This window comes from Halichondria panicea, chromosome 5, assembly GCF_963675165.1.
Source record: "Halichondria panicea chromosome 5, odHalPani1.1, whole genome shotgun sequence".
Classification (NCBI taxonomy): Eukaryota; Metazoa; Porifera; class Demospongiae; order Suberitida; family Halichondriidae; genus Halichondria; species Halichondria panicea.
The window spans coordinates 1,713,343-1,731,588 of NC_087381.1; the positions used below are offsets into that span (position 1 = coordinate 1,713,343).

At 41.2% G+C, this 18,246-nt stretch overlaps 1 protein-coding gene across 3 annotated transcripts in view; it reads left to right on the forward strand.

The window, feature by feature from the left end:
- Positions 1–4,167: 4,167 nt before the first annotated feature.
- The window catches only part of LOC135336491 (WD40 repeat-containing protein SMU1-like), a 63,662-nt gene continuing 49,583 nt past the window's right edge, over positions 4,168–18,246 (forward strand). Inside the window, exons 1-6 of one of the 3 annotated variants that reach the window (XM_064532308.1) lie at positions 4,168–4,256; positions 4,304–4,370; positions 16,505–16,648; positions 17,084–17,236; positions 17,415–17,587; positions 17,949–18,156. In XM_064532308.1, the coding sequence (XP_064388378.1) occupies positions 4,192–4,256; positions 4,304–4,370; positions 16,505–16,648; positions 17,084–17,236; positions 17,415–17,587; positions 17,949–18,156 (810 nt within the window). In that variant the 5' untranslated portion in view covers positions 4,168–4,191. Of the gene's footprint in view, positions 4,257–4,303; positions 4,371–16,062; positions 16,141–16,187; positions 16,255–16,504; positions 16,649–17,083; positions 17,237–17,414; positions 17,588–17,948; positions 18,157–18,246 lie in introns of those variants that run through there. The other 2 variants (XM_064532309.1, XM_064532312.1) reach the window with 2 other exon arrangements.

The following is an 18,246-nucleotide window of genomic DNA, read 5'->3' on the forward strand; positions in this document are numbered from 1 at the left end:
ACACCATACAGGAAAGAAGGATGCCATATATTTACAATGGGAAACCACAAACCAACCACCTACATCGACAACAATGCACATGCACACCTGCAATCCAAACCAGCTCACAATATACAATATTTGTGTGGGAATCAATGTATTTAACAATGCATGAACTAAATTCATGTTCGATGGATGTCTCGCAGCCCATACTTTGAATATTGACAGTCAGTTGAGCCTTGGTGTCCCCACCTCATCCAGATTGGCATGGCTTAAAATTATTATTATAACTTTACAGTCACTATGTGTGAGGTAATGATATAAGAAAGGGGTGGCTTGGTAAATTGTGACTGACAGCAGGCATCACTAACATATGATGCCCCTAGCTGAGTATAAAATACATAACCTTAATGGGAACAAATATATAATTATGTTATATATATACATGCATACGAACCATTTGTGCCAGACCACCAGACCATCCCACACATGCCCATTTTTGGCCTGGCCATCGTGAATTATTGTCATGATAATTAAGCTATTACCTTTCAGTTTGAGACACAATATTCATTTGTCACATGCCTCATCAGTGGACCAGAAACCTCACAATTAAAGGATATAATTATAGCTATAGCCACTGAATATTCATAATCACTAAACGATATCCGTTAATCCGGAAATTTCAAGCCAGTACTCAGATGGAGTTTAGTCCCGCTCTATTCAGATTAGCGAGGGTCTATATACTGTAGTTCGATTTACACAACACAGTTGTGTGCATCATAGACGAGTGACCTGATGCGTGGGGTAGATCTATAATAAGAAAATGAATCTAATTATAACCACAATGAAAGTCACATGTGCACTGTGGGTGCATGTGTATAGATAATAGATTATAAGTTTCTTTATATCTAAAGATAGTAGCTTTGCTTTGACTAGCCAACGACCTTTAAGAACCTATAGGTTTGACTCGCTGATATACATTTGACTTGGGAGTCTGTGAGAATGAACTGCTATCTTGTTAATGATTCGAATCCGGATTCCATGCCAGATGTCTACATTGCTCAAGCAGTAGTTTTTTCATTGGCGTTTCCATTGAGCTTTATTGGGATGGTGTTGAATATTGTCTTTATCTGTCTAAAGAAGACTAACTTTCTCGTAAGAAGGATAGTCTACACGACTGTCCCCACTACACTACAGCTTGGAGCGTTGTGGCTTTGGAGCATTCCTGCATTCAAACGAGACGATTCATGGTACCAATTTTGTGTTGACGGTGGAAAATTGTATTTGAGTGCCACAACTAGTGCTCTATGGATGACGAGTATGTTGTTCTGCTCTATCAGTTTTACCCTGGTAACACAACTGTGTGGTTGTTCATGCTGTAGGCTTCCGTGGAGTGATCGATCTTGTTTCCGTTTGGAAGCTTTTCTTGTCACGATGACATTGTTTATTGGGTTGGTGTTCGGTGTGCTTACATATAATATTATAACAATTAGAATGATCACAGATATAGATACAGTAGCATTATATTTTTTCCTATTACCATTTGCAATACTGATGATAAGCTTGATAGGAAACATTATAATTCTATATATCTGGTTTTGTACTCTACGGAGAAGGCAAATCACAAGGAGACAAACTGAGGCTGCACTAGTAGTGAGCGAAATTAAATTCCTCAAATTTCTTAAACCATTGTTATTGATACATGTAGGGTATTTTATTTCATCTCCATGGTTTACACCCTTAGGGCGAACAATTACTGCAACTTTTATATCGCCTCTCCCACTCCTATTTTTTGGTGGCTTGTTGTACATCTTTTGTAGCAGAAGAAATATCGAGACAACACCTGGTCCAGGACTACAAACTGCTCCACCCTCCAATAGAGTCAGCCTACCTACGGACACAGCCGCTCATGCTCCCAACTTCCTGAGCCCAAGTACAAATGAGCCTTCAGAGGTGACGCCATTGATGACATAAAGGACTGTATATATATTATAGCCTAAATAGCTTTACAATTAGTTTCTGTAATGACTTTGCTAGCTTTAATAGTTAATTACTTAGTCATTTCCTGCTGTTCTTTCTATTTCCTGTGTTGTAATATTTACTGTACCTGCATGAGTTCTTATTCCTAGTTAACACTTTTGTATAGGTCTATCTTATTGCTTTGTGCTCTAGCCCGGCGGTCTGCTCCTAGCGGCGCCCTTTAATTGTGTATGGGAGCATCTGCTCCACTGTTTTTGTTGTCTTAGTATTTACTATCTATGCATACTGTCGGTTGATCTATAATTATGGTTGATCATTAATATTAACTGAACAGTTTCAATTTCGAGTACCTTTTATTTTAATTTAGGCTTTGTAATTTCATCCCTTACAAATATAAATAGTACGAGTGATGCAAGCTACGCTGCAAGTGCTAATTCCTCTCGCTATGTTTTGCTTCGCTCAAAAGTACATGTAGAAGAGGAATATATATTAGTTCATGCTTTGTGTAATGTTGTGCTATAAGCAATATATTGTTGACAATGAACCCACTCAGTCATTATAGAATAGGAGCTTAATAGAAACAGATTCTGAGAATTCTATCTGATGGCTTGATGAATGCATGATCTTCAAGGATAGAAGTATGATAGAAGTACGTAGATCTACAATGTAGAAGTTTTAAAAGTACTGAGGGGGTGGATCTGCAATGAGAGCATAGTTTACAAGGGCTGCTTCTGGCAGTACAGTGCATGTAGGCTAGCCTCCTTCACAGGCCTTGGATTGAAGAGAATACATATAGCAGTCGATACCAGGCCCACTCTCAGAGAAAATGCGGCCTGGGATCAAGGCTAAGTGTAGGCATGCAGCTTTGCAGCTCTTTCCTGGCTCTCTTGTATATAACTAACAAACAGCTAGCAGCTTTATTGCACGGCTAACTCATTAGAAAGTTTGTGGGAACAGAGATGATGCTATAAAAGAATTTGAAAGACTGCAACAGCCTTCACTGTGATATTAAACTATATAGAGTAAGAAATTTTAGTTTGCTAATCCACGAATAATATATCCAAGAGAACGTTGCTATAGAGAAACTGTTTTTTCCCCATCGCATTGCAACCATTGACAGACACACACTCAACTTTACCGTATATCCTTTGTATGGATACGCCCAGTGGCGGATCCAGACAAGTTCTATGGGTTCCATGAAACCCCCTTTCACCTTTTCACACAAGAACACACTGGAGATCAATTTACTAGCTAGAGCAACTCAGTGTGATCTGTAGTTACTACAAGTGATGACCTTTTTTTGGAACCCCCCTCTCAAAATTCATGGATCCGCCCACTGACGCCTCGAGGTATAATAACAGTACATGCCGTGTAGACAGTAAAACTGTGCAACAACATGCAGTGAATTTGTCATGCATGCATGTGTGCTGACAAATTACCTTTTTTCAAGTATTCTGGCAGACCTTTGTGACAATCTATTCTTTCCTCACATTCAATAGCAGTACTCTGAAGGTTGTTTCGCTGCATGGGTTTGTAATCCTTCCAGATCGACAAACATGCAGTTTATCACTGCCATATATTGCCTTTAACAAAAGTGTCTCTCTTTACATCAGTGTTTGTTTCTAGTCAACTTCAGTGGGTTGAAGTAGAGCTTCGCATCATCAAAGTGCATAGCTATACTGGAGCAAGGTTGTTTTGTTCAATCTCTTGATCCAGTTAACTGCTTGTCCTGCTTGACCATCAACTGTGGATCCTACACATGATGGCAGTGTATGGGTCCACATTAAAAAAATTGGAAATTTTAAAGCACATGAGGCACCTGATTAAAGCAGTAAATATAAAGTACTAGAGTGTCACAAATTAAGAGAAAGTCGACTCAATATCGATAGTTCAGTTTATAGCAAAGGATAAAGATAAAAACATGTATATATAGTAATAATTATACCAACTCTCCCACTGCTGCATGCTGCTGGTGGAACATCAAACAGCAACTAGACCTGTCACTTTGTATTCCAATTGTCCAGTGAATGTAGTGTCTACACTATTCTTTATATAGCAGACAATTCTCAGCTGCATGACTGTTGAACATTTTTGCAAGAGAATGCACTGTTGAAGCTAGCCTCGATTCCAGGCCTTTCTCTTCGCGGCCTAGAATCGAGGCTTGTTGAAGTATGACAAGTTGTCACAAGTCTAGTTAACGATTCTTACCAGACAAACACATGCCTCTAGTGTATGCATGTACATGTAGTAGTTTGGGGAGCAGCAAACATGACTACATTAGAGATAGAATCCACAGAGTAAGTTATAGCAATAAATACCTTTATAATTATAACTTCCCCCTCAGTATAATTCGGCTGGTTGAGCAATATCTGAAAGAGAACCATTTGCTCAAAACTTTGGCAACAATTCAGGTATGCCCTGCCCCTTTTTATATATGTATCTATAATTTGATGGTGTTGTGTTGCTTCGTAACCTATTCTTGTTGCCCATGACGACAGGATGAGACGGGGTAACTCTAAATACGGAGAGTACTGATGGGTTTGTGTCAGAGATCAACCACGGTCACTGGGACACTGCTGCAGGTGATCCAGAGCCTCAAGTTACCAAACAAGACACTCATAGATCTGTACGAACAGGTGTGTACTCTGTGACAGTGTGGGTGTGTGTGCGGGTGGGGGTAGCTTGTCTTGCAGGTCTCCCTCTATAATACAACCAGGTTAATGGCCCCAAAGCAGAGGTATAAATAACACATCTGACAAGTTTTCTACATTTTGTTCTGCCATCAAGTGATACTGATCGGACACTAAATTACCCATGCAATGTCCTTAGTAAAAAGGAGGGTTTATGGAAGGTAAAGTAATGCTTAGATCATAAAATAGAAGCTTACCTAGTCGTCTTGTCACTCTGCTACATAGCTATATAAATATCTAGGCCTCCTCTTGTGCAATGAACAAAGACACGTGGCTGTTATGAGATCATTATTTTAGTGCGCATGCGCATTATAACTATGACCTTTGGCCTTCAATATTTGCATGCTAGGACACTATGACTGCGAGCAAGTAGCTAAATGGTTGGTCAAATAGGCTAATTGCTCGGAAATTGACCAATGACCGACTGTTATTTATACCTCTGCAAATTCTCCATAGCATGTGTTTGGACCTGTGTTAGTAGGCCACCTCTTTATTGGAGTTGAGACATTAACTTGTGTGTGTCAGGATGCACGCTTGTGGGTCTATGAATTATGATCAATGTATTCTTTGTTGATTGAGTGGTCTCTATGCTTAAACTATCTGTTAAAAGTAGGGCAATACATGCGTATTGCATATTGGATCAATCAGAATCAAATAAATTATCTTGTTTGTAAACAATAAATAATAGTTAGACACTGTTTTGGAGGGTAGATTTAGAAGCCCAAAGGCACTGACTTAGTATCCCGAGCGTAGTTGTGACTGAGGGCTTTTAAATCACATGGACATTGACAAAACAGTGTCTAACTCATTTAGATACTAGTGCGCATGCGCAAACCTTGCCCTCGAGGCTTGACTACAATACAATTACTTGACAACAGGATACTAAGTAAATTGCAGGTATACTAAGTCACCTGTTCCAGAGGAGGTCGGACACCACTTGACCTTTCTGCTAATTATGACCTATAATTAAATTCTTTGTCACTACCCACGCTCTGCTAGATCTGCCCATAGAACCGCCCAACTAGTACAATAGTAGCCGTGGCAACACTCGAGGCAACAATAGATCAAGACTCTAGAGTTAGACTGGCGGCGATAGCTGCCCGAGCGCGTAGCGCGAGCGACTGGCAAACTGCCTATCAGTCACTCGTCTCAGCGGAAGTGTAATAGATCGTACGACACTACTAAACATGAATATCGTTATAGATAATGTGGTTAAATTTTGCTATGAGATTCAGCTACTATGGAATGCACTGAATCCCCTGAAGTGTAAGTGCGGTTACAATTACAGGGCTAATATGACGTTGAGCAATCTGATAGGCTGCAATGCTCGTTGCAGCTGAGACGAGTGACTGATAGACAGTTTGCCAGTCCCTCGCGCTACGCACGCGAGGGACTGTCGCCGCCAGTCTAAACCTAGTAACCTATTATAATTATAGCCTCTCGATCTTCTAGCTTAAGAGGCTCAGAGTCTCTGTTCATCGGTACTTTTCAAGCCAGAGTTTATTTTCTGTCTGTTTGTTTATCTGTTTCTAAACAATGGCCTGTTGTGTGCTGTATTCTGACTAGAGACTAGTGAGGATAGTGAGGACCAGGTTAACAGGTGATTAGAGGAACTGGCAGAGCTATAAGATCTATAAGCCATCGCGGTGCAGCTCAAGCAATTACTACACTTAGTAATTATGTTTGAAAATGGTATTTCAGCTCGAGGATTTGCTACCGCCATTATAGTGCAAGAAGTGATACTTAACCTGTAGCTGCTGTTAGTTGGTAAGCTGTTGCTTTTGCAATGCTTGGTTGTGATTACCATAATAGCCGTTCATTTTCAGGGGGGAGTTAAATTATTCATGGTTGAGCAATATTTAGTCACTTCCTGGATAATAGTTGCTGCTTGCACTACAGGTAAAGATAGGCAAGGTCGCTTCAATTTGTGTGCAAACAACCAACCATCTTTTGTATGGGAGTGATTAATTCTCAGCCATTTACTCAAACTGTAGGAAAGCGCAAACTAATAATAATAGTAATGTTAATGGAAGAATCTGAGATATTGTTTGGTCAGAATCCCATACAGTACATTTAGTCTAACGAGTAAAAACGCAAATTTGCTCCTATTAGTGAATATTTTGTGATGTTAGTTTGGGCATGTTAATTTGGGCAATCTTCAAATCCTCCAAAATGTAGTGCCTCAAAAATAACCTGCTATAAGGTATGTCTGGTTGATACAGGTCAAAAACCATCTAGGTAAGGCTGCCTCAGGCTCCCTATATACCACAAGTATATGGAAGTAGTCTACAGTCAAGTGGTTCCAGTCTTCTCTGGTGGTGGCCTGATGAATTGTGGTGATAATTAAATGAGGGTATTTTCCCTGGGAAGGTCCTGTAGTAGTTGGTTATGTAGTTCAGTCCCTGGGAGAATCCCCAGTAGCTACATGATTATGTTAGTTGGTTCAATGGTCTTGTTGTAGTTCAGTCCCTGGGTAGCCAGTCTTCTCTGGTGGTGGCCTGATGAATTGTGGTGATAATTAAATGAGGGTATTTTCCCTGGGAAGGTCCTGAGGTGGTTATGTAGTTCAGTCCCTGGGAGAATCCCCAGTAGCTACATAATTATTTTAGTTGGTTCAGTGGCAGAGGAGGACAGGCAGGTGCAGCTCAAGTAATTAGCCTCTGATTACTCTCAGCAAAAACATACATGTGGGCTGATAATTAAGGCTAATTGCCTGAGCTGCACCTGCCTGCATGTGTACCTCCTCTGGTTCAGTGGTGGTTATAGTGATATAGACTGCTAGGTTTGATGGTAAATCCCCACTGGGATGCTGATCCATATAAGTTAGTATCACCCTTTCACTAAAATGATGATCAATCGTAATTTAGAGAAATGAGGGTGGGATCCTGCTGTTTTCCATATACTGTCCTTAAATTACTGTATGAGTATTGGTGCACGTGACCCGTCTCTTGTATCTACGTGTATGTGTAGACTCAGCTAGGTTGGTCACATAGCATAATTGAAAATCTGCACTTTTCATGCACAAATCCTAGTCTAAATCTCTTTGCTAATTACTGAGGCGCACAGGCGTGTGTCCTATATACCTTCTCGGGCATGGCCTGGGAATGCTTCCATAACATTTAATCACTTTTAGAGGTCATTCTACGAAATTTAAGTGCCTCGAAAATTTTGCGCTATACAACAGTATATACGGTGTGTTGGCTACAGTGGGATTGCAAATTCGTGGTTGAGCAGTCACAGACCACATTCATTATAAACATGCACGTATTAATTTAATTGTGCAGGCAACCGGAACTAGGGCCTTGGCATACATGTATACGTATGCTAGTTTCTGTAAACTGTAAAGTTGTATTGATTTGCACGTTGTAATATACAACTATAGTTATACTGTATATCTATCCTTGAATAGCTGGTGAACATGAGTCGAGTTGTAGCTGTACATCCTGCATGTGCATGAGTAATCTATACACATGTACATGACTATATACTGAATGTTTGCCTTTGCTTAATCTTCTAAAGTAAGAGACTAAGTACATGTATAATTGGATTACTGCAGCTGCAAGAGGTGGTTAGGCTTCTTCCTCTTGGTGGACTCCTGTTTGTGTAATTATAATGGGATTTTCCCTGGGAAGGACCCATATATTGTTTTAAAGGGGCTGTCCCTGGGAAGATCCTTGTCAGTGGTCTTGTAGTGATACCCACCACCCAACTTTAGAAGAGGATACAGAGTACCTCATTAGGCTAAAATTGAGGTGATTAGTCACATGCAACAATGACTTTACTGTTGAATTTGCACGTGACCAAACCTAATCATATAGAGCATCATTCAACCTCCTCTGCCTCAACTTTATAGCGCACAGGCAATCTTACATAATATTTTAATGCTCTTATATTTCCTAGCAGTACAAGAAAATTATGTTCATGTATAAATTGTGCATGTGGGTACCTGTAAAACTTGTCATGGCCTTAAGAACACTCGTAAAACTTTTTCATTGCCTTGGGAATATGAGACTATAGATTTCCCCTTAGCAATCTAGCTAATGAATATTTCTTACCTCTATAGGGAGACCTCCAACCAGAGGAGGTACGACATCCGCAAGTCAAAGGAAACGTTTTAGACACATTCCTTAGGTCAAAGTTCGGAATGTGTGTGTTAAAGACACGCGGATGACACGCGGATGACACGCGGATGTCGTACCTCCTCTGACCTCCAACTATGAATACCCCACCATCACCACACCCACTGCTGCCATGGTAACAGCGAACGCTATTCCTAACCCTACGGTTTCTACTATCATCCCTGGCCTGAGTGATACATATTTCTACATTATCGTGGGCGTGGGTGGGTCGGCAGTGTGTGTGTTGCTGATCGGATTTCTGGTGTGCTGCATCTGCTGTGTTGCTAGGAGACGTGAAAAGAGGCATGGCATTTGGCGATCATCCGTACACAATGGTAAGTCCTATATAATTATATATGTATTCAGTACAGTCAAGTGTTTATTCGTCGAGTCTGTTGATAGTTACCTCTAACTTACAATGTAGCATACCCTAATTGTAGTGCAATTTCAGAACTGTCCATTTTAAAGTTCAGTGTAACACACCACACACACACCACACGTACATACACACACACTCACACACACCACACACACACACACACACACACACCCACGCACACACACACACACAACACACACACAACACACACACACACACACACACACATAGGAACTCATCAAAATGGCCCTAGGCTAAGCAACGGTAATTCTCGATGGTCACACAAAAGAAACTCCAAACTAGTGATGGAGAAACGGTCAGCGATTTTGCCGACCCCCTGAACCCTGCTGAAATGAATGGTTTCACTCACACACCGAGCTCTGTCTCTGACAGTGATCCTAACTTGGACTACAAACCAGAAATGTTGCTGGAATTTAAACCAGGACATTTCGATCCACACTACGAGAATTTACCGCAAAGGCCTAATGTTACTGTGAGCAATACGATCTCCAGCCCAGCGAGCCCATCCCCTGGTCACGACGAACTAGAGTTTCTGCCTCACAACTACAACAATTATAAGTGTATGGATGGTCACATGACTGGCAAACAATTTTCAAATAAGCAGTAATTATATTGTATCATATCATTTTTTGCTCCAACAAGTCTCTTAATGATTAATTTCTCTCCACCCCATTCTGCACGTACTGTACACATATAATTATTGTAGTCACGTGTTGACAATCTGAAATAACGAATTCACATGACTTATATTACAAAGTGTACGGTCGTGTATAACATTAATTATCCATGCATGCATGGGGCAGTATTGTGTTGAGCTGGGACTTTCATACTATCCCCAATGGGATCGACCTATATACATGCTATATAAAACCGCTCCGCCGCTAGGTGCTGCTAACATTATTCATTGTCAGTGACTTAATTACTGCTAAGTACGTGACTTAGCACATTAATTAGTGACATTACAAACAATTAAGTAAATGTGGTATAGAGGATAACACAATATACAACTAGTGTTCAAGCTGGCGCTGTGCTAATGCCTCTCGCCATGTTTTTGCTTTCGCTGAAAAGTTATATTAGTTTCTATAATGAATTTTATATAAAGTTAGCTTATCTATATAAAGTCACTGAGAAGAAAAGACTTATTTACATGCATCTATTGTTGTATTATGTGGACCTCAAGAAAGAAGAAAATTGATTTGTAGTTCAGCATATATAATATCTAAGAAGAAAAGACCTGTGTACATGCATAATTATTGTTATCTATAATATTATTGTTATATGGTAGTGTGTTTTGTGGCTTACCAGGCCTTCAGCCAGGAGGATCTGGATCTGGATCTTGGAGTCTTACACATGGGGAATGAGCACGCATGCGCATTACATCCACAGGAATAATTAAAGGGTGTGTCCAAAGAGATCAATTTCACAAATGGCTACTGCTAGCTAGCTGTTTTAACAGATATTTTCTGAGTATTGTAGCTAACAAAAAGCTAGCGCTTTAGTGCAAGGCTAACTCATATGTTGAATAGAAAGTTTGTGCGGACAGATGATGCTATGAAATATTCTGAAGAGACTGCAACAGCCTTCAATGTGAGTCAAACTAGCCATAACTCGAGAAAGAAGCTTTAGTTTGCTAATCCACGAATCAAAATCCAAGAGAACGTGGCTAGAAGCCTATAGAAGCTGTTAGCTTTCGTCGCATTGCAACCGTTGAGCAGTTATAGCTGGAATACACACACACACACACAGACAGACACACACACAGTCAGCTTTACCGTATCCCTCGTGCGGCTACGCCTCGAGGCATAACTAGTGAGTCACAATATAGGGTAGTGTGTTTGTGTGTCTGTGTGTGTAGAGTCATCCTTGAGCAGCTGTAGTTTTTTTTTGTTTTTTTGTGAAAACACACATGTAATGGCAGAAATTTGTAATGTATAAATAAATGAGAAAAAGTTTAAAAAAGTTTATTCTTCGCCGCTGCTGGCCTGGGGAACATTGCCCTCAGAGCAGGCTAGGTTTATGTCCATGTGGTCTTTGATTGGGTGGTTCTTTGAGGATCGACTTCCCCTAATACACATTATTGCACTTCTCAGGATAGCAAAGGAGAGTTTGCATCTCAGCCAGCCCATTAGTATGCTGTATTGCATTTCTTTTTTTTGAGCTAGCTTATCTGCAAGTCTTTTGTAAAAAGTCTGTGCTTCTCTACCCATGCCTCCGGAGGTTGACATCACCAGCGGGGTGAACACACCATGTTTGATTTCTAGAATTCTTTGGCCATAAGTTCGTTTTTTCTCGTCTTCATGCCTTTTATAGACTGCAGAGAGCCTTCCCGACCTGTTGCTTCGAGCGTTTGGGTGGAACACTCTTACATCGAAAAAAGTGTCCTGTCCTGCGGTCCAGAAGCTTCTTGCACGTATATCCAGTCTTGCACCGTCATTTATGTTTGTTGAGGCTAAGCGGAAGGATTCACCTGTGAATGGTTGAAGGTGAGGTTCTGTGGCCACGTTTGGGCATACTTCGGTGAGCAATTGTGCCGTTATGTCTCTGATTTCATTGTGGCGTAAGGTGGGGTATCCTCCCATGGGGCAGGTCATTACATGGTCAATTTGAAATGCCTTACCACAGTTGCACAGCCTTGGTGTATTTGGTAGTACCCATCCATATCTTAGGCACACTGCATCTCTAAATTCCCCCTTGTGTAGGTGGAACCCCTGCTCTGATAGAGGTAGGACGGATATAGCCAGGAGAATGACCCTCGTTCTTTGGCTCAAGTTAGACTGCTACAGCTGCTCAATGATCAATGAAGTAAGAGTTTCTATAGGCTTCTAGTCATGTTTTCTTGGATTTTAATTCGTAGATTTGCAAAATAACGCTTGGCTCTCGAGCAAGTTATGCTTAGTTTTGCTTGGTCTCGCGGGCCATATATTATACTTTGAATATTGATACAGTTGAGCCTTGATTAACCGAACACCTGGTGTCCCCACCTCATCCGGATGGCTGAAATATTCGGATACTGGCATGCATAATTATATACATGCATGTACATTTTTCGCGCTCGGGCCACAGAGGCACACCAACCATTTGTGCCAGACCACCACACCATCCCATACACATGCTTATTTTTAGCCTGCATGGCCATAATTATAGAGAATGCTTGTCATAATGCCCATAATTATATTACCTTTGAGACACAAACACCCAGGCCACATATCTCTTTGTCACATGCAGTGGACCAGAAACCTTCCTAAGCCACGGTGAAGTCACATATGTGCACTACTGTGGGTGCATGCCGTGTAGGATATAAGGAAGAATCTATTATCATAATGACTTTATCCAAAGATAGTAGCTTTGCTTTAACTAGCCAACGACCTTTAAGAACTTGACTCGCTGATATGTATTTAACTTGGGAGTCTGAGAGAATGAACTGCAGCTATCTTGCTAATGATTCCACCACAACCCTGCCAGGTGTCTACATTGCTCAAGTGGCAGTTCTCTCAGTTGCGTTTCCATTGAGCTTTATTGGGATGGTGTTGAATATTGTCTTTATCTGTCAAAAGAAAACTAACTTTCTAGCAAGAAGGATAGTCTACCTAACTGTCGTCACTACACTACAGCTTGGAACGTTGTGGTTTTCAAGCATTCCTACATTCAAACGAGATCCTCCCATTTCACGGTACCAATTTTGTGTTGACGGTGCAACCTTGTATTTGAGTGCAACAGTTGGTTCAGTATGGATGATGGCTATACTGGTCTGCTCTACCTGCTTTAGTCTGGTAACACAACTGTGTGGTTGTTCATGTTGTTTCTCAAGAAGGCTTTGTTTTCGAAATTACTGTTTGGAACTTTTGCTTGTCATGATAACATTGCTTATTGGGTTGGTGTTCAGTATGTTTACATATAAAACTATTAGATTGATCATAGATATAGACACAGCATCACTATATTTTTTCCTATTACCGCTTGCAATAGTGATGATAAGCTCGATAGGAAACATTATTCTAATTATCTGGTTTTGTACTAGACTATGTATATGGAGAAGGCAAATCACAAGGAAAAAAGCCGCGGCTGCACTAATACTGAAAGAAATTGGATTGTTTAAAGCTCTATTGGTATTGATATTGTGTTTCATGCCATCTCCATGGTTTTCAGTCATAGGGCAAACAATCGTTGCACCTTTTATATCGTATTTCCCACTCCTAATTTTTGGCAGCTTGTACTACAGCTTTCGTAGCAGAACCAGTGCAGATATTGAGACGGCTGGTCCAGGACTACAAACTAGTCCACCCTCCACTATACCTACGAACACAGCCGAGCATGCTCCCAACTTCCTGAGCCCAAGTACAAATGAGCCTTCAGAGGTGACGCCATTGATAACATGAAGGACTGATTATAACGGTATAGTCATTTCCTGTTCTTTCTATTTCCTGTGTAACAGTTGTATAATGTTAATTGTACCTGCATAAGTTCTTATTACTAGTTAACACTTCTTTTGTATAGGTCTATCTTATTGCTTTATGCTCTAGCCCGGCGGCCTGCTCCTATAGCGGCGCCCTTTGTGTATGGGAGCATCTGTACCATGTTTCACTGTCTTTGTTGTCTTAGCATTTACCGTCTATGTTTTGCATACTGTCAGTTGATCTATGGTTGAATGTTATTAATCTTAATCTTAAACTGCCGCACGCTACTCGGTGCACGGACTCAATTTCGAAGAAAATGTACCTTTTAATTACCCTTACAAATAAAAATAATACGAGTGATGCAAGCTATACGCTGCATGTGGTAATGCCGTTTTGCTTCGCTCAAAAGTGTCAATAAAATTTATTTATGTAGAAGAGGTATATATATTAGTTCATACTTTGTGTAATGTTGTGCTATAAGCAATTGTTGACAATGAACCCACACAGTCATTATAGAATAGGAGCTCAGATTCTGAGAAGTCTGTCTGATGGCTTGATGAATGATCTTCAAGGATAGAAGTATATAGAAGTACGTAGATCTACAATGTAGAAGTTTATTTTAAAAAGGGGGTTGATCTGCAATGAGAGCATAGTTCACAAGGGCTGCTTCTGGCAGTACAGTGCATGTATAGGCTAGCCTCCTTCACAGGCCTTGGATTGAAGAGAAGGCTTGCTACTGACTGCTTGCACATGCATGCGTAAATTTATTCTCGTAAATAATTTCCCATAATCCTGAATATACAGACTAAGAATACACACGTGCAGACCTAGTATAGCTAATGACAGAGCTGTATAGGTTTGTTACAACTTGGAGTCAATAGCAGTAGTAAAATTATAGTAAATTTCACCGAAGGTAGTATTAGATGGGGCATGCATGGCCTGTCCATATATATAGGCTATAGTGTCAGCTTTCATGCACTTCCTTCAGATGTTTGTGAACTCATCTATGCACACTGTTGCAGGCTTTGTTGGCATAGCAATTGCAAGCTAGGGGCAGCTATCGGAATGCTATCAGATGGGCTAGAAACCTTCAATCCTCATTGTGACTTCATTTTGTACTGAGTATTATATACGTTGTTATCTTGCGTTAGCCGGTATCTAGCTAATGGTTAGCGCATGCGCAAGCAGTCGATACCATGCAGGCTCATTCTCAGAGGGAAGTGCATGCAGCCTGGGATCGAGACTAAGTGTACACGTGGGCATGCAGCTTTGATTCCTGGCTCTTGTATATATTTAGCTAACAAACAGCTAGCTAGCTAGCTATAGTGTATGGCTAACTCATTAAAGTTGAATAGAAAGTTTGTGCGAACAAATGATGCTATAAAAGATTTTGAAGAGACTGCAACAGCCTTCACTGTGAGTAAACTAGCCATAACTCAAGAAAGAAGCTTTAGTTGGCTAATCCACAAATCAATATCCAAGAGAACGTGGCTAGAGAAGCTGTTTTTTTTTCCGTCGCATTGCAACCGTTGACACACATGCACATGCACACACAGTCAGCTTTATACCGTATATCCTTCGTATAGATACGCAGCGCCTCAAGGTATAATATATAAGTACATGCCGTCTAGACAGTAAAACAGTGCAGCATGCAGTGAATTTGTCATGTATGTGCTGACAGATAAATTAAATTACCTTTTCTTTCAAGTATATTCTGGCAGATCTTGGTAACAATCTCTTAATCTTTCCTAATATTCAATAGGATCTTAATCAGTGCTCTGAAGGTTGCTTCGCTGCATGCATGGGTTTGTGATCCCTCCAGATTGACAAACAGTTGATCACTGCCATAGATCAATTGCTTTTAACAAAAGCATCTCTCTTTACATCAGTTTGTTTGTTTCCAGTCAACTTCAGTAGAGCTCCACATCATCAAAGTGCATAGCCACTGCGGGGAGCAAGCTTAAGGTTGTTTTGTTCAATATTTTGATCCAATTAACTGCTTGTCCTGCTCGACTATCAACTTGTGTAGTCTGTGGATCCTACATATGATGATAGTGGGTCCACCGGTACGAGGTCCTAACAGCCTCTGCTCTGATTAGCAAACTGATCAATTTAAGGAGCACATGACTGAGGCACCTGATGTAAACCAGTAAATATAAAGTACTAGAGTGTCACAAATTAAGAGAAGGTCGACTCAATATCGATAGTTTAGTTTATAGCAAAGGATGAAGTTAAAACATGTATAGTTATAATTATATACCAACTCCCGGGCCACTAGACCTGTATAATTATGATCATACTTCACTTTGTATTCCAGTTGTCCAGTGAATGTAGTGTCTACACTATTCTTTATAGCAGAGCTGTATGACTGTTGAACATTCATTACATTTAGGCATGCACACTGTTGAAGCTAGCCTCGATTCCAGGCCTTTCTCTTCGCGGCCTGGAATCGAGGCTTGTGGAAGTATGACAAGTTGTCACAAGTCTAGTTAACGATTCTTACCAGACAAACACGTGCCTCTAGTGCTAGTAGTTTGGGGAGCAGCAAACATGACTACATTAGAGATAGAATCTACAGAGTAAGTTATCCACAATAATACCTTTATAATTATAACCTCCCCCTCAGTATAATTAGGCTGGTTGAGCAATATCTGAAAGAGAACCATTTGCTCAGAACTTTGGCAACAATTCAGGTATGCCCCGCCCCTTTTTATATACGTATCTATAATTTTATGGTGTTGTGTGGTGTTGTGTTGCTTCGTAACCCAGAGGAGGCCCGACATGCATGCACGAATCACTACAAGTTCAGTGCATTGATGTCATTGCGGTTACGTGATAATGTCTAGGCCAAATGCACTGAACTTGTAGTGATTCGTGCACGCATGTCTGACCGCCTCTGTTCGTAACCTATTTGTAACCTATTCTTGTTGCCCATGACAACAGGATGAGACGGGGGTAACTCTAAACACTGTGGAGAGTATTGACGGGTTTGTGTCAGAGATCAACCACGGTCACTGGGACACTGTGCTGCAGGTGATCCAGAGCCTCAAGCTACCCGACAAGACACTCATAGATCTGTACGAACAGGTGTGTACTCTGTGTGGGTGTGAGTGTGTGGGGAGTGGGGTGTGTGTGGGTGCCTCAAGCTACCAGACAAGACACTCATAGATCTGTACGAGCAGGTGTGTACTCTGTGTGGGTGTGAGTGTGTGGGGAGTGGGGTGTGTGTGGGTGCCTCAAGCTACCAGACAAGACACTCATAGATCTGTACGAACAGGTGTGTACGGTGTGAGTGTGGGAGTACTGTGTGTGTGTATACAGTGAAGCTTGTCTAACAATTTACCCTCTATAATAACCAGGTTAATGGTCCCTAAAGTCTCCATAGCATGTGTTTGGACCTGTGTTAGTAGGCCACCTCTTTATTGGAGTTGAGACATTAACTGGTCTGTGTGCGCGTGTGTGTGTGTTTACTTTCTGTTTAGTACGTACTGTATGATATAATTATTACTATTGATTATGTAGATTGTGATTGAGCTGATAGAGCTTCGTGAGCTGGGTGCAGCAAGGTCACTGCTGCGTCAGACTGACCCGATGATCAGACTCAAGGAGGAGGAGCCTGAGAGATACATACACCTAGAGAATATGCTCGCCAGATCGTACTTTGACCCCAGAGAGGTGAGTGGATAATGCGGTATGGGTGTTCTAAAAATGAATACTGACCTTTAACCTTTACTTAATTTTCCTAGTACAGTATTGCCTTTTCTTAACAGTATGCATTCGTACATGTATAATTGGATTCTTGACTTTTAGCTGAAATCAGATGTTATTTTCACTAATCCCTCGTTCCCCTTAGGCATACCCAGAGGGCAGCTCTAAAGAGAAGCGACGTGCGGCCATAGCGCAGGCTCTATCTGGAGAGGTGTCAGTGGTACCACCCTCCAGACTCATGGCACTGCTGGGTCAGAGCCTCAAGTGGCAGCAACACCAGGGACTGCTGCCTCCTGGAACAGTCATTGATTTGTTCAGGTGACTAGTAGTTGCCCCCCCCCCCACATACTGTTAGGTTGGTCTATAGGTGTTATTAGTGGCCTAGACAACACCAAGGACTGTGCGTATAATGCATGTTGTAGCATCTTCAGACAGTCGTATCTTGTACTAATTTTGTAATTTTCTAGGAGCCCTTTCAGATTATGTTCTCAGTTCTATATATTTGATTTTTCTTTTTTTGTGCTAGTTCTTGATAGTAGAACTGCATTAAAAAACTCTGCATGCCACACACTTTACACACCCTCACACACACGCACGCACTTTACACCCCCTCACACACACACACACACTTTACACACCCTCATACACACGCACTTTACACCCCCTCACACACACACAGAGGCCGTGCTGCCATTAAAGATCTAGAGGAGGAGAAATATCCCACCCTACTCAACAGGACGATAAAGTTTGGCACCAAGCCGTACCCTGAATGTGCAGCATTCTCTCCGGACGGTCAGTACTTGGTCACCGGGAGTGCCGACGGTTTCATTGAAGTGTGGAACTTCACCACGGGGAAGATAAGGAAAGATCTCAAGTATCAAGCACAGGTGAATGAAACACATTTGAATGGCTGTAACTAATTAAGACCGTAGGTCCATTCATTTCTATTTGAAAGCTTAGAAAGAGAGCCCTTTCAT